Consider the following 23,723-nt stretch of genomic DNA (forward strand, 5'->3'; position numbering starts at 1 on the left):
GAAATAAGGTTGCTTTATATAATCTTAATGCATTCTCATGTGTCACTTTTCTGTGACCATCCATATCATTCAGTGCAGAGAATTGTTGTTCCCTTCTGACCAGTGATTTGAGTATTTTGTTTCCCCACCCTTCATTATGTCCTTGCATTATTTACCACATATTGTTCAAGCACTGTTCTGAATATATAATACCTTTTTTCTTACGAGTTTTTCCAGAATGCTTTGTTTGAGATCCTAAGAGTTTGGCACTTAATACAGATCAGATTTCAAAGAATTTTAAGTGACACTGCAATGAAATTGAGATCACAATTAATGATTGTCAGGAGAAAGTCTGATTTCAGCAGTCTGACCAGCATTGCAGTGGGTGGTACAGGGACAATATACAGTTCTTCAATAAAATGTTCAACTGCTTTAACAATATGAGGCTACCTTTTCACATTCTGACTCCTGCAATATTTGTTTGCACATTTCTCGGCATCTTTTATGAATGGGAAAGGTGTATCTTACAAAATACCATACAAACCATTCTTTCATTACACAGCTGTCATTTATCCCTGAAGTATCGTGTCAACCAAGTGAAATACATAAACCCATATTGAAAAAGTCAATGATCATATGTTTAATACTTGTATTATAATGAATATATTTGATGTGACAAATTAAGTTTGCACAGGTAACCTGATTTGAAGAGTGTTTTGAATGCTTGACTTTGCAACCATTGACATTTTAAGATTGCTTGTAACATTGTGTGTATAGCAAGAAAACCTTAACTTGGTTATAGACCTTAACTTGGTTATCATATTTGGGGACAGACAGAAATAGGTGCAAGTGGAGGGTCAAAAAGTGTTTGTTTGTGCAGTATTCATGTGTTTGTGTAAAGTGGCCTTAAAGGGACCTGAAACCTAGTCCACTGTATATTCTTTGCAAGATGCGTAGTCATCAGTAAGTCATGGTTTCTCTTCCTGAGCAACTCCAGTGTTTTAACAAAAAACTTGTGTTCAGTATTTGTTCCAGAGCTGTTGTCATGAGACATGTTTTTTTTACATTTCCTAAGAATCTCTGCCTGCTGCTGGTGGTTTAGATTGAAGGAGGAATGTAGTTTTGTAACTTGGACGTGTGAACGCTTGGTCTTTGAGAATGCAAGTTCTTGCGCCTTTCATGGAGTAACATTGTCAGGAATGATGTGCAGTATTCATTGTACTCTCCTTTCTGCATCAGGTAGGCCGGCAACACTCCTCCTTTGTACATTAGTAAATACGATACTTTGCCCTGTGTTCTCAGGCAAAAAATACACTTCATTTTAAAGCTAACTTTTTAGTTCTGTTTCCCCTTCCTCCCCCATTCAGTTACTGACAATTATATGGAAGAGACATTAGCTGACAATATCAAAGAAATGTGGAAGGAGAGATGGGTTGCTGTGTCTGTCAGAGGTCAGATTTGCTACCTGGTGGGAACACTGGACAGCACTAACTGGTGGCAGCTGCTGGAACTGCAACAGTTGTAAGATAAAGTTTCAGGGATAGGATTGCACCGAGTTACCATTTCCTAGATTCTGTGGTGGCTGCTGAATCAATAGTGTTAGGATTTTTAATGCTTTCAACAATTCATTTTATATCCTTGCAAAATGCAAAATTAGCACTTGGGGATGGAGCATGCTGTGTTAAAAGTGGTAACTTGGTGCAGTCCTATACCTGAAGCTTGCTCAAGCCTTTCTCCAGCTTAAACTGTGTTTCAAAGTATGTCTACACCACAGCCTGTCCAAGCTATAAAAAAATCTATCTTAGGTATGGAAAGCAGTGTAACTAGTCTGCTTCTTTTCTTCCTGTATAAAACTGAGAATAGGAAAATAGGTGATCACATACTGGTGGGCTTGGTGTCATCCCCCTGAACTTTGTGTCTAGAATGTTCTCAGGATGAATGGATTATTTTGTGAAAGGTGGTGTTGCCTATCAAATCCCTGCCTTATTCTGTCAAAACTATGAGGTACCCCTGTAATGATGTAGAATGTGGCTAAAAAGAAGGATTTGAGGATGAAAGTGGCTGAATGTTTATATAGAGCGTATTTGTAAATCAGCCACAAATTTACACGTGGTGCTGAGCACATAGTGCTGAGGGGCAGGAGCAGCAGTGAATGCTTTGAGTAGAGAAAGGGCTCAATATTGCTAACTACCTTAAATACCTGATACTTTGACTGTCATCTGGAAGTCTATAGGTACACTTTTTCATGCTTTTCCCCCCCCACAGCTTTAGAGTGATGTTGATATTACACATTTAACTCTGAAAGCAGTGCTTTAAGAATCTAGACACTTTTGTGAGGAGCAACATACAAAGGTTAACAAGAAACAGTTTTGTTAAGAAAGTTTAAATATGATGCAGCATGTCAGTGAATAAGGTGAGGACTACATGAATGCAAAAAAAAAAGCTAAATATTGAGTGGCTGCTTTTTCATGGGAGTATTATTTTCTACTGTATTGCTCAAGTCAGTAACCTAAAATGATGTTTCATGTAACTAAATATCAAGAGTACACATAGAGAAGTAAATTAACCTTGCAGAGACCAAGAACTTGTGTTAATTTTGAGGCCTTGATTTGACAATCTTGATGGTCTAAACATTAGTACTGAAGTGTAGGATTAGTATAATACCAGTTAATTCTAACTGACCAATATACTAAACACAGCATTTATATAGTCCTGTGAGCAGCCTGTCACAGGCAGGCTTGTGTAAAGTGTGTATACATTGTTTCTGACTTGCCAGTGTCTCATTTGCTTCACCTCTGGGGTATTACCTGTGTTGTAGAGGGAAGAAACTGAGATGCAGCAAGGTAGGTAGCATTTGCTGAACATTATCATCATATCAGTAAGCAGCTCCTTCTAGAAGACAGGGGCATTATGTGTAGAAGTAACTAATCAAAACCGCAAAGAAGTAGTGGCAGAATACAGCTACACCATAGTTCTAAGTGACTGGCTGAGACTTCTCAAGGCTTGGCTCAATTTTGCCTTAAATGCCTTGCAGATAGTCTTAGAGAACACTGCCTAATCTGGAACAGAACAAAGCAGGTGTCTTTGGAGACAGAAAAATACCTTTAAGACAGATGAATTTTCAGGTCCAGGGAAATCAAACACCTCTAGAACTAACTAACAGTTGTTCTCATAAGTTTTTCATTGCTGCCATTTATATATTCAAATTTAATTTTAGCCACTTCAACCTTTGTGAAAATTTGTTTACAGTAATACAATAAGTAAACCACTGTGATAGAACAGGCTTGTGTGTCTGTAAACCCATTCTGCAAGAACTGGGTGGGTACATTGGTTTATCAACTGGTCACCAGCAGTAGGCAAGCTGAAGACAAAAGCTTTGAGAGCTGTTAAGCTAAGTATATGTGCTAAAGCTGTAAAAAGTGATAAGTTTTCATAACAACAGCTTGCAAAGGAGCACATACAAATATATAGGTTAAAACCACAATGGCAGTAAAGCAATGCTTTCTTACTGGAAGAATGCTGAGAAATGTCAGCAATGCCTCTTACTTTTATTTAGACATTTGAAAATACAAATATTAATGAAACAGATTAAAGCTGAGAAAAAGGACAACACATGTCAATCTAAAACATTCAGACAGCTTTATTGCCACTAATCACTTGAAGTACAGTCCTATTTTCAGTTTTTACACAGTAGTACATTAGGCTGAGTTGCTCTTCTGGGGCTGTGCACTTTACAAAGTCATTGCTACAAGCAGTGATCTGTGGTAAACACAATGAAGAGCAGATCACTGTGGATATTCTTACTTTTAAAGTGAAAATGTCCTAGATGAAATCTATCTTTAAATAGCAGTCAAAGGCTGTGGTATACAGTTGTTCACAGATGGAAATCACAGATGAGAGCATATCTGCTTTGGCTTCTTGTGTTAAATGTGAGTACTTTTCCAATAGAAGTGACACGGGGTTGAACTTTATGAACTCCATCTCTTATTCAGTAGGTGATCTTAAAGAGTATTTCCATCAGTTTTGATTTTCTTCTTTTAATACCCAATCCATATGTTTTCGGTTGTTGAAGTAAATGATTACAAGTCTTCGTTTTAGCAGTTCAGTTTGATTAAGAAACTCTTACAATGTGTTTCAGTTTCGTACGGTCTTTTGTGTTGTTTTGGCTGTCAATTAGAACCAGGGAGGTGTGCTGATGATTCTCTACTATTTCAGCAACACTGTCAAAGCGCTGGATAGAGAAAACAAAAATTAGTGCTGGCTTCCTTTAATGCTCTAGTACTAACAGTGATCCCTGCATCACTTTTTGCTTCTCCCAACACTGAAGAGAGTGGAGCTGTAACTGTTACCAAGTGAGATGCTCTGCCTTTTAGTAAGAGCACTGATCCTGCTCTTACTAGTCCTGATTCTAGTAATAAACAGATTAAATTTGGACAATGGAAGATAACTAGCTATCTCTCATCTCATGCTCCTTTCCATTTGTGATTGCTACCTGTACAAACTGAAGCACAGAGGTTGTTACATGGCATATTGAACTGCCATAACTTTTAGTTTACCTTAATATATATTAGGCTGCAAACTGCCAGTTTGGAAGCTGTTTCATCTGCTGTCCAGCTATCTCAGAGGGAAGGTCATCTCCAGGAGTAATATGGTAAGGCCAGCCATCAATGAGAACTTTAGTTATGCAGTTTTAATGTAAATTAATATCGAGAATATGCTACATCTGTTGTTTTTCCTTTTGTTCTTCGGTCAAATACAGATTTTGGACTTCCTTTCCCTTTTTCTCTGGAGGTCATTTTTTGACCACTTGTTGAAGGCCAGATGAGTTATTATTAATTCTGTAACCTCAAAAGCATTGCAGGGGAAACAGATAATTAGGCTAAAGCAAGCCTACTGTCAGTCCCTGAAAAGCCTACTCTGCAGCGATAACAGTTTTTTATTGGTATTTAGGTTCAAAGTTTCTGTTTTGCTGTATATGATAATAGCCAATCAGTGATTTCTGCACTCTAGAACTTGAGTTCTGCAGTGTTTTCTTTATGTGAAAATGGGATTAGAAGTATTCATTTTATAGATATTTTGTTGTTGTTGTCTGGTTGGGTTCTTTTTTGAACATGGCTCTTCCTTCATGGTTTTCCAAGAAACTTTAAACTAGAGTCTTAGGTAGAAGACTGTAAACAGCTGGAGAATTTATCTAGCCACTGCAGCTCTGGTTCTGACAACTTTTCAAAAGTTCTATGAGTATGTTTTAAACGTGATCTTATTACTCACAGTTCTTATTACAGTATGCAGGAGCTGGTATTACACTGGGTTCTCTAGATTGACAGATCAGTCATTATACAGGGTGTACTTTTATCTTGATATAAGAAGAATCCTCTTGGCCATAGTGTAATACAGTTAATCCTTGCTTATTAAAATTATATAGCTGAAAACTGTTTGGAACTGCCCCTCCCCATCCTCTCACCTCTTCACCACTTTTTTCTCTGCCCAGTGCATATTGTCTTGTTGATTCAATAAATCTTATAGGGATGTTGTACACTCTTCTGTTGTAAAACACCACCAGTGTGTATGGTTGCCGTGAATCCTGTCCAGAACTCTTTCTTACTAAAAAAGATCCATCCTAAAGAGAAGAGTAGTAAGTGTATTCAGCTTATTTTTTTCCAACAACTTCACTTCATTTTTAGCTTAACATTTTCATCTCTATCAATATTAAACCCTTTTCTCGCGTCAGAAAAACTGTACAGCAGATGAGAAATAGAATACATTCCTGCTGTCCAGGAGTAGCTTACAAAGGTGTCATTTAAGAGTTAGCTTTTCTGCTACCTGGTTTCTCTCAATCAGAGAAAGAATAAATGAAGATACAGTGGTAGCAGTTGGGGTCTACAGATATTAGGAAATTAAGTTATTCAGTGGCAATAGGTAGGCAAGGAAGCAGTGAGAGGTGGAGATACTGTTTGTCCAGATCTGTAAAATGCAGTCCGATAAAGTCTACACCTACAGCTGACACTGTAGCCCAGTACGCTGCTGCTAACCCCAATGCTCTGCCCCTTTATCCTGCTGTGTGGAGTTAGGCAAAAGTGGAAATGTACCTGATGCTGAGGATGCAACTCTGCATGTTACTATTCCCTTCTGTGACACTAGTTTTTGTACACAGAATAGTTGAGGCAACTCAAATTCTCCAAATACCTAAATGCGCAGTGTTGCTCTTTCAAAATACATAGCAGCATCAGCCTTTCAGAATAGTAGCTGATTTTACATGAGCCACTGGACAGTGGTGGAGACCATGTAAAAGTTGCAGGGCTTTGCGTTTGTTAATGGATGCATGTGAGCTGTCACATCTTCCTCAGCTTTCTAGTCTGTAACAGCTTTCTCTGCAGTGCACCAGTCCAAGTTACACTAATGCAACTTTGGCTTGGGATGGAAACCATAGTTAGTTTGACCACAGTAATTTCATGCTTGACAGTATTTGCATGGCACAGTATTCTGACCTGTTCAGAATACAGCTGGTGTTCTTAGAATATTTCTGGTTGTCTTTTATTTTTTTTTATTTGAAGTTGGGTTGTTGTTGTTTTTTTCCCCCATAAAATACTATAAAGTGACCTACCTTATTCGATTGGTACAGTGCATCTTCTGCAGTTTTCCTATCACATGTAGCAGCATACCATGCTTTACTATGAACACCAGCATCCTAGAAAGAGAGAAACAGTGTTTCACCAGTCAAAAATGATAATAAAGAATATGGCCTGTATGGGAGTTATTTAAAAATAATGATAGCTGTGAAAAACTCAAATGCAGAACACTTTAGAAAACAAAATTCTTAGAAAATTTTTACTGAGAGCTCATGGGTTTTGCTGGACAGAAAACCAATCTAGTGTGTCAAAACTGGTAACACGTGTGATAGAAGACTGATACTTGACAGACGAGAGAAAGATACTTTAAGGAGAGTAGTCAGATTCAACTGGAGGATAGTTTGGTATTTTTAAAGCAGGAAGCTGTGCTAGTATAACTTGAAGAGGGTATCCAGGAAATACTAAGGAATAAATTGACCATTAACAGTAAGTGCTGCTCAGCTGTGCGCTAGTCAATGGAGTGTCTAGGTAGGCGTCTAAACTTCGTGAATGAAGTTTCCTGTATATGTCATTCTCTTTGTGAACATGATCGTGACTGCTTCCATCTGGATAACATGGAGGTTGGGTTAAGTACATCTTTTGCTCTTTTTGTTGTTGTTAAATAAAGACAACTGGATAGAATCCTACAAGACAGGAATAATTAATTTATTTTCTCTATTAATACAGCAGTTCAGCTCTCAGTGCTTTTAACCAAGATGCGAGACACGGTTTCATTTCCACTATTCTGTTGGATTGAGTCTGTATATATCCTTATGTTTGAAACAGTGCTCTTATCTAAAGGCATAAAATCATGTTTACTATGGAGAAGGATTACATCAGTAAGAGAATACAAGAGTGGGTTGTATTTTATATTGTATCTCCTGGGTGCCTCATTTCTGCCTGTTATCTCTGGTGAACACCTCACCAAGGTCATCCTTCTCTCCATGTCATTAAATGCTGGCAGTGTTCTGTACAGTAAATGAACTTAACCTGGTCTTCCAGTGGAAAACATAGGGCAAAGTGCTTTATGGATGGGGAAGTACATAGTAGATACAGGGTAGAAGGATTGGCACCCTAAAGATAGGTGGATTCTGTTTAAAAGATGAAAGATCTCATAACACAGGAAGTGCAACGATAAAAAGCTGTAAGGAGGTGATAGCAGTTGGGAGTGAGTGGCAAGAGATGATCATTTGAGTAAGACAAGTAGTGGTAGAAAAATCGCAGGACTGAGTGGACATTAAGGAACAGGAGTGGAGTTTAGGGGAAGGGAATGGGTGATTTTAGAGAAGTATGAAAAGATACTCAAGGGAAGGACAGGATGAGCGATTGGAAGCAGCATATCCAAATGAATACTTCTGGGTGTTAACCTTCCTGGTCATTTGAACAGTTTTGCTCCAACTCTATAGTAACAAGCTTAATAATAAAATTCATTGGTCCTTTCCAACCCTAACCATTCTATGATTCTATGAGCTTTGTCACCTCTGTACAAAACAGATTAAAAATGAAGTTGTTCATTTTGGTTGGGCTTGTCTAGCTGGCTTATTTCTCACTGCCAAAAAGGGAATGTCTTGGCTTCCCCCTTGCATTCATTTTGTTGCTAATCTGATCCTACCATGAGATAATTCACTTTAGTAATCTCACAGAAAAAAAGAAATAATTATATCCTTTTTTTGTTTATCTTGTTTTGTGTTTGCCTTCTAGGTTGTTTTTTTTTGTCAATTTAATGAGTTGGCTCAGCCCATTGCAGGATCAGAGAAACACCAGAAAAGCCTATGGCAGGGAAGGGAGTTTACAGTGAGAAAAGAGCAAAGCCTCCATTTTGGGGGGCATTACCCTAAATTCTTAAATTGGCTCAAGCCATAACATGTAACTTTACTTCCAAAGTTCTTCCATTTATTTCTCCAGTCACACTATTCATTGGAAAAAGGATGGGAGGAATTGCAGGTATGCAGATATTTGGCCACTATGAGAATGAGTCCAGTAAACCAATCCTTGTTCAACAGAACAAGGAATCAACTACCTCCAAACTTTTATTCTAGCATTATCTGTGGTTTATAATCTGGAAGCAGAGAGCTGCTGCCAAAGTTTGGATGGGAACCAAGCAAATAATGAACCTTATGGGTATGAATCATGTCTGCAATCACCAATATTGTGCAAGAATTTGCAGCAAATGATACCACTGTATGTAATAGGTGGGAAAATGACACTAACAGTGAATGTATTTTCTTTCCTTAAAAAAAAAAAAACAAAACAGAAAACCAACATCATCAACACTTCCCCCCCCCCCCCAACAACCAACCAAAAAAGGCCCCAAACAAAACAAAATGGACGTTTTATTAAGTTCTGGTTTTGCCCATGGCTGTTACATAAAAGCTGCAAATGTAATTGCTACAAGCTGTTTGTTTAGTGTCTGCTGGATTGTTTATTTGAAAGCAATTTTTATAATAAATATCCAGTATGACATACTGTTAAATTTTTTCCAGAACTTCAAGTTCTTTGTGTTCTTTATGTTGTATTATCTTTGTCATGTCAGGCTTTAGAACATTCAGTGTTATTGGCTATGTATAACAGCCTTTGTTTTGCACTCAACAGAACTATTTTTACCTTGTTTGTGACTACTAGGCTTATAAGAATGGCTTCCTGTATTTTGTAGTCTCCATCCAAAATTTAAGGGGAATAGCACTGAAATGAAAATAACTTTGCATTTCAAAGCTTCATGTTGCAATGAAACACAAAAAAGAACTGGCCGTAAAACTGACAGTATTAACCGTAATGAGGTCTGTTTAAAGGAACAGAAAGGAGTAAGACTAAAACATATAAAGGGAGGCATCACAGCGTCCTCTGAGAGGGGCAGCAGTGACTTTCTTTGCTGGCACCCCAAACCACAATAAATAGGGAAATGTTCATAAAAGTGATTCTACCCTCTGCATCCTGCTGTGTTGGGCTAATGAGCAGAGCATCCCTGTTTCCTTCTACAAATTTCTGGAATTTATCATATCACATCAGTGCAGGCTAATGCTAATAGCTGCAGATGGCTTCATTGTGTCTGCATGGTGCATACTATCTTTTTTTCAGGACACAGTGTGTACAGCTATAAGTTAGAAAAAAGGCAATTAAAAAACTCTACAGCCATCTATATCGAAGACTAGATTTCCTTGTTCAAATCATGTTGAGGTATTATGAACTGGGGAGTCGGGAGGACCTGAAACTAAGAAGCTTTTCTAGCTTTTGTTTAAAGTGACTGGTAGAATGCCAAGGTTTGGTATAATGCTATCTACATCTTTTTCTACAGCTTGTTAAAGCTCCTGTGCTTTATGTTCCAAGCATATTTTTTGTATGAAAGTTAACATTCAGATTAATTGTGCAAAAGGGGACATGCATGTTCTCTACAAAGGGAGAATGTTTTTTATTTAGAAAGGGGTAAAGGTGAAAAACTAGACTAAGGGGTAAGATTTCTGTAATGCAAATTTACGAATGTTATACCTGATCTGCAGTACTTGAAATAGATGAAATACTGCTGTGAGAGGGAGTACCCAGAGAACGGTTTGCAGCTTCTGGCACTTCTAGAAAAGAGAAAGAACAACATGTAGAAGTTTTCAGTTATATTATGCTGTAAGAAAATGATTTATTACTGAAAGATCTGGAAATGCTTGACCTTTGGTGTGACTCAGGAAAGTTATCTACTGTAAATGGGATGGGCTGTATATAAGTGCCTCAGACACTTGCCTGCACAAAAGAGGAGTCTTGCTTATAAAAGAAAGAAATGGTTTGGTTAATAACAGTTTGAGTAACAACTTGGTTAATAGCCAGAGCTAGACTTCAAATGCAACACACACACCCCCCTCCACACCACCCCCAAGTGAATCAGTGTAGCAATGGATAAGGAAAATGCAGGAACACGATGCAAAAAGCACTCAGTCCAGTGTGAGTAGCTGTCATAAGTGAGGGTGTCAGGAGAATTTATCTAGCTCAGAGATATTTTTTCACTAATTTAGTCCAATTGAAATGTTTCTATGTGTGTGCAAGAAGTCTAGGTAGCTCAATGGAGAAACAGAAACAGTAGGAAAGATTTATGAAGCTTAAAGTTATAATTGTTACAACAATGCACAGTAGAAAATACCTATTAGCGCAGAAATACAGATGTCAAAATAAGAAATTAGAAGGGAAATGGTTGAGTAGCATTGCATAATAATGATATGGTAGAAATATGGGAAATAAGTATAGATAATTGTTTTCTGGTAAAAAAGAATCTTGGTCAAAGGTAGTACAGCTGCCTGCCATAAGTACTTGTGATCAGAGTTGGATAAAGATCAGTATCATTATGCTAAAGAAGATAACTGTATGAAGCTGAGAGGAGACATTGTAAGGGGCAGTTTCAGCTCTCAATGAATAAATAATCATGAAGAAGGCTACTCAATATGAAGAATTTTGTTGTTTTTTTCCTATCAAATTTTGACTGATGAGCTGCCAAAGCTACAGCTGAGAAGAATGTTGTATAAATAAAGAATTATCAGAAGTCAGATGAAATTAGACTTCACAAAAGGAAATTAAAATAAGGAATAAGAGATTCCTTAGCTTTGTAGAAAGAGAAATTTGGCTGTCTGCAGAAAGACTTTTATAGATTTTAAAGATAATCTAGGTAACTAAACCAATAGTAGTTCTGGTACAGAAATGGAAATTTCCACAACCAAAGTGGAAGCAAAACTCATATAGCTTGGTACAGTTGAACTGCTGGGCCCAGATAATCCTTAGCACAAATTTTAAAACTGGGCACATAAAATTACAGAGCTGGCAACAATTATTTTAAATAGATTTCAAGTCAGGGTGGTACCATGTGATTAAAGCATACCAAACAATTGCTATAATTAGAGTGGAAAGAGTGACCTGAGCAACTACAGGCCTTTTTGTCCTGCTCCACAGAACACAAGGCCCTAGGAGATAACTCGGGAAGAATATGAAGGTTTGGAGGTAAAGGTACAACTAGCAAGAGAAGAATCTAAAATTTAAAAATGTTATAGCTCTTTCATAAAACAACAGAGTTCTACAAAGAGAATACTGTACTTACTCTACTTTAGTAGAGCATTTGATACTGTGCCATATTGGAGATTAGTATTTTTTATGAAGAAGATGAAAGTTATCACTATGCTTGCATGGTGACAAGGAAGAAATGGCAGGTTATGTTGAAGCGACATTACTGATAGGGACCAACTGTATATGTGATGAAGTTGTTATTGCACCTGGCACAGAGTAAAAGTGTGTTAACAAATTACTAATCAGAGCATGATTTAGCACCCAATGACCTTAAGGAATAGTTAATACTGTAGGGTAAGAATTTATGCTACAAGTTAAAGCACATCTGTTGTGTCACAGAAGCAGACAAATGTTAAGAGCGTCAGCCTATTGCATGAATATGAACCGTTATACTTCCACACCATAGGAGATACAATTGCAACATAAATCAAGCAAACATTTCCAGGGAATAGAGATAAGTACTAGTAACAGCATGTAAGTTTAAGCTACACCACATGCAGATTTCTAAATGAAATTCTCATAATCCATCTACAGTGTGAAAGGTAGGTTCAGACTGAAGTATGTGTAGAAAAGGGCTGGTAGGAAGGTCAGGCAAATGTCTGTTTACGAGAGAACAGAAAAATACTAGATCTGATTTAGACTTCTTTGCAAAGAGAGTTCATATACGTATCACCTAATCTGTCTTGAACTGTAAACTGAAACAAAGACCCTCTTTAAAAATATTACTTACAGAAGAGCTTTGGCATTTGCAATTATGAAAATACCTTCTTCCCCACCCCCTCTCCAGAAAGAAAGAATAAATTTCTGGATGCAATAATGATCTGTCTGGCTTCTAGGCAACAGAAGCCTGGAACAGCCCAGAAATGTCATATTTAGTGTTCTTCTGGGGCAAGGAAGATTGATGGAATCTTTATTATTATGGCAACTGACCCAAACTGTCTTTGGTAGCAATTTCCAATGGTCACAAATAGGAATGAAGTATCCAATTTCCATCAATTTATCCAATAACCCAGACATACTCCATTTTACTAGCTGAGCTAAGCCCTGGGATACTTGATCTCCTCTTTGTGTGCCTTAAGAGAGACAAATGTTAATTCCAAGCTAATGAATATGCACGGTATTTTGAAATAGTCTTAATTCAGAGATTAATTTGAAATTACAAGTTTATCACATTTTAACTCAAAATCTAAATTATACTTACTTGGCAGAATTGAGGACTTTGGGAGCAAAGGCCTGAAATAAATTTGAAGAGATTACAGAAAGGTCTGAGGAGCTCTACCCAGTTCTGAAAACATTAAATTTGTGTATTTGAAGCATGCAGCGGTAGGATGTGTTCCATCTCACCCATCTGTTCATTGAGAAATAAGGGCCATATACAGGTATTAAAAAAAAATCATATCCCACTAGTGACAATTAGGAATTTAAACATATGGTTTAAATCTCCATCACCTAATTAAAGGTTATATCCTCCCATGCTTTTTGGTGGTGTTCATAGTATTTGGATACATTTGCCATGTTTTATATTTTTTACTGTGAGGCTTCAAGAAACATGAATTTCAAAAAACAACAGAAAGCTACAGAGAAAATAGTGCTCCCCTTTGAACTGCTCACAGCTGTGTTCACACTGAGCAGTAGGAGCTGGTGCATTGAAATATTCAAAAGATAATGAAAAGGGATTTTACTTTTGGACACCACTTGGAAAAGGTGGAAGCAGAAGCTCTTGGCTGGAACCTCGTCGTTGTTCTGCTGCTGTGGGTCTTTCTGTAGTTTGGGAAACAAATTGTAGAGTCAAGATTTCCTCAGAAATATATTGTCCCAGATAAGACTGTCCGAGTAGCTGAAAGAGGTTTTCTTTTATTACTGTAACTTTTGGGGTTTTCCCTTACATGGCAGCTTGCCACCCTGCTGCTTGCTTTATTAACTAGTGGTATACCACCAAATTTCTAGGCAAATAGCTGCGCTGTGAATGCCTGCAGGAGGTCAGTGGGAGATGTGCCTTCCGCGAGGCGAGCTGCATGACATAGTGGAGGATGCTGGGGCAGGCTGTCTGCAAGAGCTCAGCCAGAGGAGGTGCAGCTGGCTGCCTGCATCTTACCCTTGTGTTAGACGGCAGCTCCTGCTGAGCTTGTGCCTGGAGGAACTGCCGACTTGCACAGAGGCGAGATGCATTTTCTGCCTGTGCAAGGGACTGGCTTTTGCCAGGAGTTGGCTCTGTGTGAGCTGGTTCTGGCTGAATTTAGAATGATGTGCTCAAACCTCGCCTACCTTTCCCCTACTTTAAGGACTGTATGGCATATTGCTGGTCCATTATGTCCTACATTACCCTGCCAGTAACCTCAACTGTTTTACTGTGACTGCTTTTAGAGGACAGTGATATTCAGTGCAACTAAGGCTGGCCAGATCCAGTTTGAGACTGCTAAAACCAAACCTCACTCAAAAACCTTGACTAAATTTAATGTGGTGGTGTTTCATGTTTTTAATAAAAAGAAAACAAAATTCTGATAAACAGCTTTTTTTTTTGCAGTAGTGGAGATAATTTACCTTCATTTGCAGTTAAGGTGTCTCTGGGAGGTAGACATGGTTTCTGCAATAAACCAGAAGAAAACCAAATATTAAATGGCACGTCGCTTGTACAGCAAATATTTATTTTTTTTATACTTGATGTGAACTAGTTTACATTTAGAATTGACAGCATCCTGGAGGGATTAGGAGGCAGGGACATGGCCATTTTGTGAAGAGCCTCTAATTCTATGACCTTGAAGTTTGGGATTTTATAAAGTGGATTTGGAAAGAATCCCAGTTTGTATATATAAATAGATGGGCAGAATTAAAATCTAGAGATGCATGCCTTTTCTTTTCAATGTAAGCTTATGGTGTAACAAATGGCTCATTCTTCTCTCAAAATATCAAAAATGAAGTCTATCCTAAATACTTGAGATTCAAAATTATAGTATTTTAATCTTTGTCAAGCTATTTTGACAAATGTCTGAACAAACTTCTTTTTACTGAGAATTAAACTTTTTTTTTAAGTTTTCAGTAAAAACTTGCCCAATTTTCCAATTTCTTTTTTCTCCCCCCCCATCTTGAAACACCGATAGTAAGATGTCAGGTTCAAAGCATTTTCCAAATTAATTTGACAATTTCAACCAGTTCTCTCACTTTCTCCCACAAGAAGTTTTGGAGTATTTTTCTAATGATGAAATACTTACTGAAAATACTCTGACAAATTCTGGTAAAATCCTGCATCTTCCTTGAGCTATCATTCTTACAGTAAATCCATGTTCCCCATATGCAGCCCTGTATATTTCAGGGAATACTTCCGAATGGTCTGTGTTCCCAGTTGTTTCTCATTCTATTCATCTCTTGCACTGTTTTTATTGTTACATCCTAGAGTACTGAATCCAAACATCCCTTTAATCAAAATATTTTTCTACTTGAGCTTTCTCACTGCTGCAGTGTTCATATAACAGTACCCAAATATTTCCTTTCCCTATAGCTCTGTTTCCCCTATTGTCTTTATGCATTTATGTCATACCCAAACTCATGATAAAATTAAGTTTTATAGTAAATTAAAAATCACCTGTAAAATTATTGTTTGATTACACAACTACAAGTCAACTTACTGGTGAATTTATTACATTAGAAGTTTTCTTTCTGCAGATTGAAGGAAAAAGAGTATGGTTACTTAGCAGATACATCAATTCATTTAGCGAGTAAACATCAGGTTCATTGATTCCCAAGATATTTCTGGCCAAGATGGGATGCATCTCCATAATGCATAGCTGTAGCACATGGGGAATGTGGGAGAAAAATAAAAAAATAATAAGGGTGCCAGCTGTAATGTAGGTACTTATGATACCAGTACTTAAGATGACAACTTGGCTGGGGCAGAAGAGTTTTAATGAAAAACACACCTTCCCACATTTATAGGCATGCATGTGCTATTGCTGCACTGTGGGACTAAATTAAGCAAGCCAGCCAGCATCTGCCATCAGTGGCAGAGAGTGGAGGACAGTGCAACTGGCATAGAAATGCTGTTCTTCCAGAAATAACAAAATTAATAGCTTGCCTTTACCTACTCAGGCTATCTTTAATGAAAGGCAATGAAAATTACTCCTAAATTCTGACTGACATAGGCAAGGGGAGAATTTAGCTCCTAATACACCTACTAACCCACCCCCGTCAAAGAAGTATTTATTATTTTTTACTCACAGGCCCCTTGGCAACGGAGATGGAGCTGGTCCAGTGGGAAATCTGGATTCCCGTGTGTTATTGAAGCTATGATCTAGAGATGCAAATGACATATTTAGTATGCAGTATTAGCTGCAACTGGATAGTGGATTTTCCTCACTGCCATTTCAGTGTTCATGTAATAAAAGTAAAAAATATCCATTAGTTTAATTTTTGTCTTAACATGTTTTCACACTCATTATACTTGAAAACAGTTCAGCAATATTTCTTGCTTATTGCTGACATTACAGATAAAATTTACACTGACACACTCCGCTACATGCTATAATTAAGGTCACCAGTGACATATTGAAAACAAATCCCACTCATATTGCCATGTTTTCAGTGCAGAATACTTACTTTCATGATTATTGTTTGCTTCATGTTCCTGTAATGGAAAAATGTGTTAGATTTGGTAAGAAACTATTAAAAAGGGAATTATTAAATGGGAAGTGCATAAATAAATAATCTGGTCCTGGTAATCTGCAGTGATAGTTAAAGAAATATTTGCATAGAATATATAGAATACCCCAAATACTTTTCACTGACTTTTATGATGACATTTGAAAAATTTTAGCAAAGGTCAATCTAATTTTGAACATTCTAATAACCTTGAGATTGCCTGTAGTATTGAGAAAACTTTACCCTGAAATTCACAGCAAGACCTTTTGGTTCATGTTTCATGACTGGGCTGGAAAGCAGAAATTTTGCAGCAGATTTGAATATACTAAGAACGTATATGACAGTGAATAAATGATACAGAGGAAACTTTTCGCCATGCTAGAACCAAAGTGATCCAGCTCATTCCCTGCCTTCTTTTGAGATGCTTTCTTTTGACTCCCACTTCTTGTATTTTAGGGAATCGGACTCCCATTTGATAAGTACCTTTCAAAGATGCACCAGTTATTAATTTGTCCCTCTTCATCCACCAGGCTAATGGCTTTTCACTAACACTGGTCACAAATGCATCCATTCTCTGGTTGGAGAGGTATAATCCATCATCCAATAGTTGAAAGAGTGAGATGGAGAAATTTTTCTCCCAGTCAGCCCTGGCCTTTGAGATGAACAAGGGTTACAGTTCTGTTAACATGATCATTGCTGGTTACTGTTGAGAATGGATTGAATGGGAACAGTTAACAGATGTTTTGGTTATTGTTCTGTTTTGTCAGTATGCATAGTCAGGGATGGAAAGGCATTGCATTGAAAAATGTTACATTCATTTGCATGTTTTTGTTTAAAACTGTAAGGGCTGGCCATTTACACAACAAGCAAAGACCCAAATTTTGTACTACACTGGGTAATTCCTTCCAAGGCTGACTCTTGTGCCAAACTGGGTAACTGCAAGTACCCAGGAGCTGAATACACCCACTGTATGGATGAGTGTTTGTTTGGGAGATCCATGCTTGGTGCTGTAACTAACTCAGTCTGTGGCCCACGCAAAACAATAGTGTCTCTTGATTGTCTGCAAAGCTAAGATGATACCATATCCATGACAGCCATCCACCAGGTAAGCTCTGAGAATGTTAATGGAGAGGTTCCAGCTGCAATATGGCACTTGAGCCTGTTCTGAAGCAGTATTCTTTTTTTAGTTCTGATCACAGAGTAGAACTTCTGTCCAACATTCTTCCTTCAGAAGGATCTCCTCCCCCTCCCTATCCTCGTTGTGATGTGATGAGGTGAAAGGGAAACTAAAATGCTGCTCTAGTTGTATGCAGACCCCCATCCCCCCATATACTTGGTATAATTGGAAATTTAAGGACTGAAAGCAGACTATAAGATGTTCTTACACCACCTGCATTATGTTACCATAATGTCTAATGCTATGATATGACCCCGATTTCCTGATTTTAAGTGTCTAATTTCTCTATGTAGTTAGTAGTAGACTGTTTATTTCTTAAGGACAATTCATAGCATTGGGCTGGGATAGAGTTTAAGGCACACAGCTTTTGGCACAGATACTGATGAAGCTACTGTCACCCTATTTCTTGGTAGGTAGCTCCTCATGCACACCTGCCCTTGTGGTGGCACTACTATTAGCAGAGCTCTGGTGCAGAACAATTTATGGAATTAATCTGGCTGATAAAAGAACCTTCTATGCATTTGCTTTTGCCCTTTTGCTGTGGATTAGCAAGTTTCCAAGTAGTTTGCTTCAGAAAACCTTTTTGCCAGCACAGTGGACAGACTGGGGACAAAAGTAGAGGAAGAAGAATGACTCAAACACAGCCTTAGGAGCCCAGATCTTGTAATTACTCCGTGGACTGCATTTTCTACTGATACTGGTTACTCAGACTACACATTCTAAAAGGATTTCATTTTCAGAAAGTATTAATCATTCATCATTCGAGAGGAATGAAGCTCAAGGAAGATGCTTCAGAGTGGACAAAATCACCCATTGCTACTGAAAGTATGGTTCCTGGAGTTCAACTGGTGGTTTTTAGTACAAGAAATTATTTTTGTGGACTGAAACATACATCCCTTAAAATATTTGAATTTTTTCTTGGATCAGTACAGATATTCAGTGCTTTTTAGTCCAATAGATCAATACCCACAGTTACAATATTGGATCAATCTGATATTCAGTCATCTGTTTCTGTTACTTAATCCAGATAATAAAAAGCATCCATCTGTTTATATACATAAAACACAGAACAGCCTAAATTTAATACATTCTTTTAAAGTAGCACATTAATTACTCACTGGTTTTGGATGAAGACGATTTCTGGGAAGAGGCAAAATATTTCTGGAAAATATAGTAAAAAAAAAAAACAGTAAGTTGAGTAGGATTTACTTATTTAATTGCTTGGCTTAGATATGTGTTTCAAGATCTTTAGAGGAATTCTGCAGTGAATGGATTTACCTGCAGCTATCCACCACTGTAGTGGCTGTGGTGATGTTGTGTCATTAGTGTGGAACTACTCTAGAAGAGCTTTGGTTCTGGACCTCAGGTCCCCTGCAGCTGTGCACAGGACCTCAAACACTGTAACACACACAGTGTTCTGGATGCCACCTGCTCTTCCTGGGGTATATGGCCTGTTTTGTAAAATGATGTTCTAGAGATGAAGCAGTGGTTATGAAGCAGCTCCCTGTGCTTCTGAGGACTTCTGGAATGAAACAGGCTGCATACTCAAGTTTCCTTTACCTCTTTTCCTCCAGAGGCTTGGAATATAAATTATTGATTTACTTTACCCAGTTTCTTTACAAGCAAACCTCTGCCCCATCCTCTGCAACACATTTCATTTGCAAGAGTGCAAAGATGGATAATAGGACTTTAAAGAGGTTTGCAGGGATATTTTATGCCTGCACTGGCTCCCTAAAGGGATATGCAAGAAGATGGAACCCATTTGGCAATCTGGCTTGAATACAGAATTTTACAAGGAAATGAGAACTTTCAATTCTTACCTTGTTCCTACATCCCTAGATATTTGTATGTCCTGACAATTACTTATTGTCTGAGGACTACACAATAGAGAGGAAAAAATTTTGTTTCCTATTGATAGAAGCTGCTGTTGATTCACCTGGAAGTATCCAGCTTAGGTGACTCTCTGTGCATGTGGGAGTGCTCCGTATTCTGAGCAGGCACTGATGGAAGTGGCTTAGCAAACCTAGTAAAATATGAATTAAGAAAGAAAATTGTATATAACAGCAGTGAAAATAAAAGTAACCTCTCTTTCTCCTCCCCTTCCCTCTCAAAATTCTGTAAAGTACCTTTAAGAACTATTTCTCTTTAATATGTGTTACTTTTGGGTTATTGAAATTAACACAGAAATAGATTATAATCTTTGTGTAGATAATCTAAAGAGAGAATTACTGTATCTTCTAGAGAGAATTATCAAACTTACAGTATCTAGATGAGAAAATCTATTTTCTGACAAGTTTTAAATAATGCACAAACATTCACAGCAGTTAGGTTACCTGGCTACCGGTGGTGGTACTGGTTTTTCCTGTAAGAGGAAATGCACTGAATTATTTGTTGCTTTCTGATTTCATAAAACACATTATTCTATTTATGTTACTTGTATCTTATTTTCACATTGTGGTATAGATCTCTACTAGAACTCTGGTAATCTGCACTAGGATGGGAGATGCAAGAAGTCACCACCAGTAAATCTGTGAAGCCCTGATCCTGTGTTGGCCATATGTTATGTCAGTACTAGCAAGCAGGAAGAAAATGACTGTGTCAGAACTGTCGTTGCTACTTTGCTCCAGTTCTGCTTCTGGAAAGCATTGCCTTAGGCTGCTGCTTCCCAGACTGGATCACTGTCACACAGGACTGGGACACTTCAGCCCCTTCCCATTTACTCTGTTCTGCAGACCTTTTGAACTGGTTTGCCAGCTTTTCTGTGAATTATGTGTCAGAAAGTTTTAAGTGGAGACAGAGATTAATTCCCATTTTTTCCCCTTTGAAAGACTGACTTTTTATATTTTTCTTTTTTTACAGTCGTATTTGTGCCCTGCCTGAGGGCAATGTGAGTCATAAACTATCAAAAGGCCTTACCTCTTCTTCAGGGACCTCATAGACTTCTATAGGACAGAGAGAAAAAAAACAAACATGTTCTTTGGTTAACAAAAGCACACTGCTTGTTACCAAAAAAAAGAATAAAAAAATAATCAGAATTTGTATCACTTCTTCTGCCTCTGGAAAAATATCTTGGAGAATCCGCTCAGAGCATGATTCCGTCTCCAATACTCTGGGGTAGTCTCACCCCTGGCCTTATAGTGGAGATTTCAGCAAAAGTCCCAGGAAGCCTGATAAAGTTACCTGTGTATGAATCTTCACCACACCCCACAACTTTTTTTTTTCTCCCTCTCCCCCAGCAAGGTGAATGCTTTTGTTCTGCAAACCTGGGACAGTTTGGAAAAGATGTGTTATTGCACACGTGGTAGCATTCAGCCTTTTCGTGACTCTCTGGGAGGAAGAGCACTGGTGAATCTTAAATACAAGCTGGCTCATTTGCATGGCCAGCAACCATCCCTGCGCTGTCCCACGTGTGTATTTTAATTCACAGATATCGAAAACCAAAACCACCAGCATCCTTATCTATGTCCATTGTTTTCAACGAAAATTGAACCGTATTTCAACACTTATGTCCCGCTTCACCGCTTTTATTGGGCTGAAAAGTATCCGAGTTCCCACCAGGGGGAGATGTTTCATTTTGTACTAACATCGGTGAGGAGCCGGTTGTTGCTCGACACTGGTTTACAGAAGGGCTAAGACGGAAAAAGGTATTTTAAAATGTCTGAAAAGTAACACAAATCTTACGTCATCCAGAAAAAAAAGAAACACTTCTGTAGTTTACGACTTGAAAGCTAAGCACACTGCTAATGAATATACAGAGACTTTTAAAGAACTGTGTGATCAGGCTGTAAAGGTTACTTTCCAAGCAACTAATGAGTGACGAGGATATGCAAAACAACCTGGAGTTAGCACAGCTAAGGGAGATGAACAAAGTATATCTGCGCTTACAAAAGGAAATACGATTCCCCTTATTCTGCTTTTGTTTCATTTTCCAAATAAATTGGTCTTTATAGAACATAAATGGGAACATCTATCACAGGACATGGAAAACATCAGCCTAGACAGTATTTCTTCAAAGTTGAATCCTGATATGGTTTTAAGGTATTGAGTCTTGATTCCTACTGTGAAATGGGATTACTAACATACAAAGTCCTGTAACTGTCTTTGCTGTATTGATCCATTTGCATTCCATTTGATAGAGCAAAAGACTAAAAATAAATTACTTAGGGGCAAATGACTTTTTCTAGCTTTATTCATTCTTAAAACAGATTTACCATTCAAGCTAGGCAAAACAACTACTACAACACAGAAAAACCTAAAGGGGAACATATTTTTGTTTTACTGAAGATGTCATGGTTTGTGTTGTGAATACATCAAGTATAATTTAGTAATCCTCAGTCTCCAATTGTTTTAACAGTGATACAAACTCCACATACCTTGCATATCAGAAGCAAGAGGCGGCTTTGGAGAAGTAGGGGGGGCTGACTTTGTTGTCTTCATAAATGCCTTCACAGGAGCTAAAAGATTTTATTCATATACATATATACTTATGCATGTGTGTATAAATATGTATATATAAAAATACACATATGTACTAAGAACTAACAAGGCAACATTTATAAAATAAGAGTAAATATTAAGTAGGTCTAAGTGACAGCCTTTTCGTGGGACCCTGAAAAAATCAACTGGGGCAAAAAGCAACTCTCATTTTAAAAGGGAAACATTATTTAGTGTTCATGCCTTGCTGAACAGATTTGATATTGTCAGTAATGTCAGAGAGCAGGACTACACACTCGCTGTTTACTTTTCACCTTTGGTCTGTAGTAGTTTCACTCTCCAGCTGAATATACTTCAAATAGTGAGGTAAAAAAGTAATGAATCAAAGTCTGTCTTTATCTACTGAAAATCTGAAAACGCTTGTTCTTCTCTTGAGGCAAACAGAGAATTTTAATGCTGTGGCTCCCTTGGATGAGGAGGGAGATAACATAACATGAAAATCTTCCTTGTTGTACAAGGGCTGGACTATGAAACAGCTGAGCAAGAGAGGCAGGAATTAAACAGGGCTTCCAATAAAGTTAAAAATACATTTTGTTGGCTTTGTCATGGACCAAAGGAGCCAAATGCCTTTTTTGCAGGCTGCATTCTCTTTAATAGCTGCACCTCCACTCTTTGAACTGTAGAAATAGACATTAATTTGACCCTGATCAATATTTTCCACTGTTGCCCCTAAAAAGGCGGTAACCATTAGCTTAAATGACTACAACTCACATTTTGTAGGTAGTGACATGCTGCTTTCTGTGGGTTCAATATAGTTATCGTCATCATTGTCCACTGGCACAATGTAATTATCCTATGAGAAATGCATGACAAAAATCTACCAGTTAAACCTCCATTGTATCAACAAACTGTTGGGATTGAAGCCCTGGCAGCATTTTACAATAGTTGCCATTTCACAGTGACTGCCATTTCAGGCATTTATCATCCTGCGTGGATGGGATTCCCCAAGACTGAAACCCCTTTACCAAAGTACTTCAATTCTAGACTAGTGGGTAAAAACCCTCTCTTCCCTTTGGTCCTTGGGTAACCTTTGAGGTTGCTCTCTCCCCATTGCCTGCATCTTGTTATGTCTAAAGAGCCTTCTTCATATTTGATATCCCCTAGATATGAATCTAGTATGAATTATCATTTGATATTCATGCTAGATATCCCCTAGGAATCAGCATGGTACTTGCAGGTCACTGTTTGTGATGTACAAAATTATTTGCACCCCAGAAGCTAAGAAAGAGACCAGGCCACAACATTGCTGTGTAGTCTATCTTATGACTGGTGACATTTAAACTGTCAGAACAAGTTTATAGATAAACATTACCTCATCATCACTACACTCCTTAGGCTTTGGTGGTACTTTTGGTTTTGCAGCAGGAGACGGCACTGGCAGGGATGGCACAGATGGTTTCTTTGGTCTAGATGTGGCTGGACTGGGTGTACTTGGGAGAGCTTTGCTGATGGGAGGGAGCTGTTGGTGACTGGTGCGATTGTCTTTTAATACGGAAGAAAACAACAATTTCAGTTAAAATTATGGATTAGCCTCTGGACTATCTGCTACTACCTGCAAACAAGTCTTCACTGCTGCTACAGATCAGGTCAAAAGGCAGACATGAGCATGTGCTGGTCCTAATGTTGAGACTTGTGTGAAAAACAACTGTTACACAGCACAACGGGGGGGGACTGAAACACAAATTATGCCAGATCCTCTGGGGTGTCATTTTAAAAATTACTCCCCTTCTCAAAGAACACATAGGTGAAGTGCTGATAAACTTTTACGTGTACATATGTGTCATTTTAGCACTTCGATGTCCCTG

General features: G+C 38.0%; 1 protein-coding gene across 1 annotated transcript in view; it reads right to left on the reverse strand.

Moving 5' to 3' along the window:
- Window positions 1–2,236: 2,236 nt before the first annotated feature.
- Window positions 2,237–23,723, reverse strand: part of BLNK (B cell linker) — a 105,699-nt gene continuing 84,212 nt past the window's right edge. Inside the window, 17 exon segments of the mRNA XM_062610489.1 lie at window positions 2,237–4,210; window positions 5,441–5,596; window positions 6,581–6,664; window positions 10,068–10,147; window positions 12,817–12,848; window positions 13,298–13,376; window positions 14,157–14,199; window positions 15,239–15,269; window positions 15,828–15,900; window positions 16,206–16,233; window positions 18,543–18,585; window positions 19,361–19,447; window positions 19,758–19,786; window positions 20,341–20,366; window positions 21,798–21,878; window positions 22,630–22,711; window positions 23,231–23,400. Of these exon segments, the coding sequence (XP_062466473.1) occupies window positions 4,091–4,210; window positions 5,441–5,596; window positions 6,581–6,664; window positions 10,068–10,147; window positions 12,817–12,848; window positions 13,298–13,376; window positions 14,157–14,199; window positions 15,239–15,269; window positions 15,828–15,900; window positions 16,206–16,233; window positions 18,543–18,585; window positions 19,361–19,447; window positions 19,758–19,786; window positions 20,341–20,366; window positions 21,798–21,878; window positions 22,630–22,711; window positions 23,231–23,400 (1,244 nt within the window). The 3' untranslated portion in view covers window positions 2,237–4,090.

Source organism: Pezoporus occidentalis, unplaced genomic scaffold (assembly GCF_034315485.1).
Source record: "Pezoporus occidentalis ecotype Australia unplaced genomic scaffold, CSIRO_AGI_Poc_V1 ctg147, whole genome shotgun sequence".
Classification (NCBI taxonomy): domain Eukaryota; kingdom Metazoa; phylum Chordata; class Aves; order Psittaciformes; family Psittacidae; genus Pezoporus; species Pezoporus occidentalis.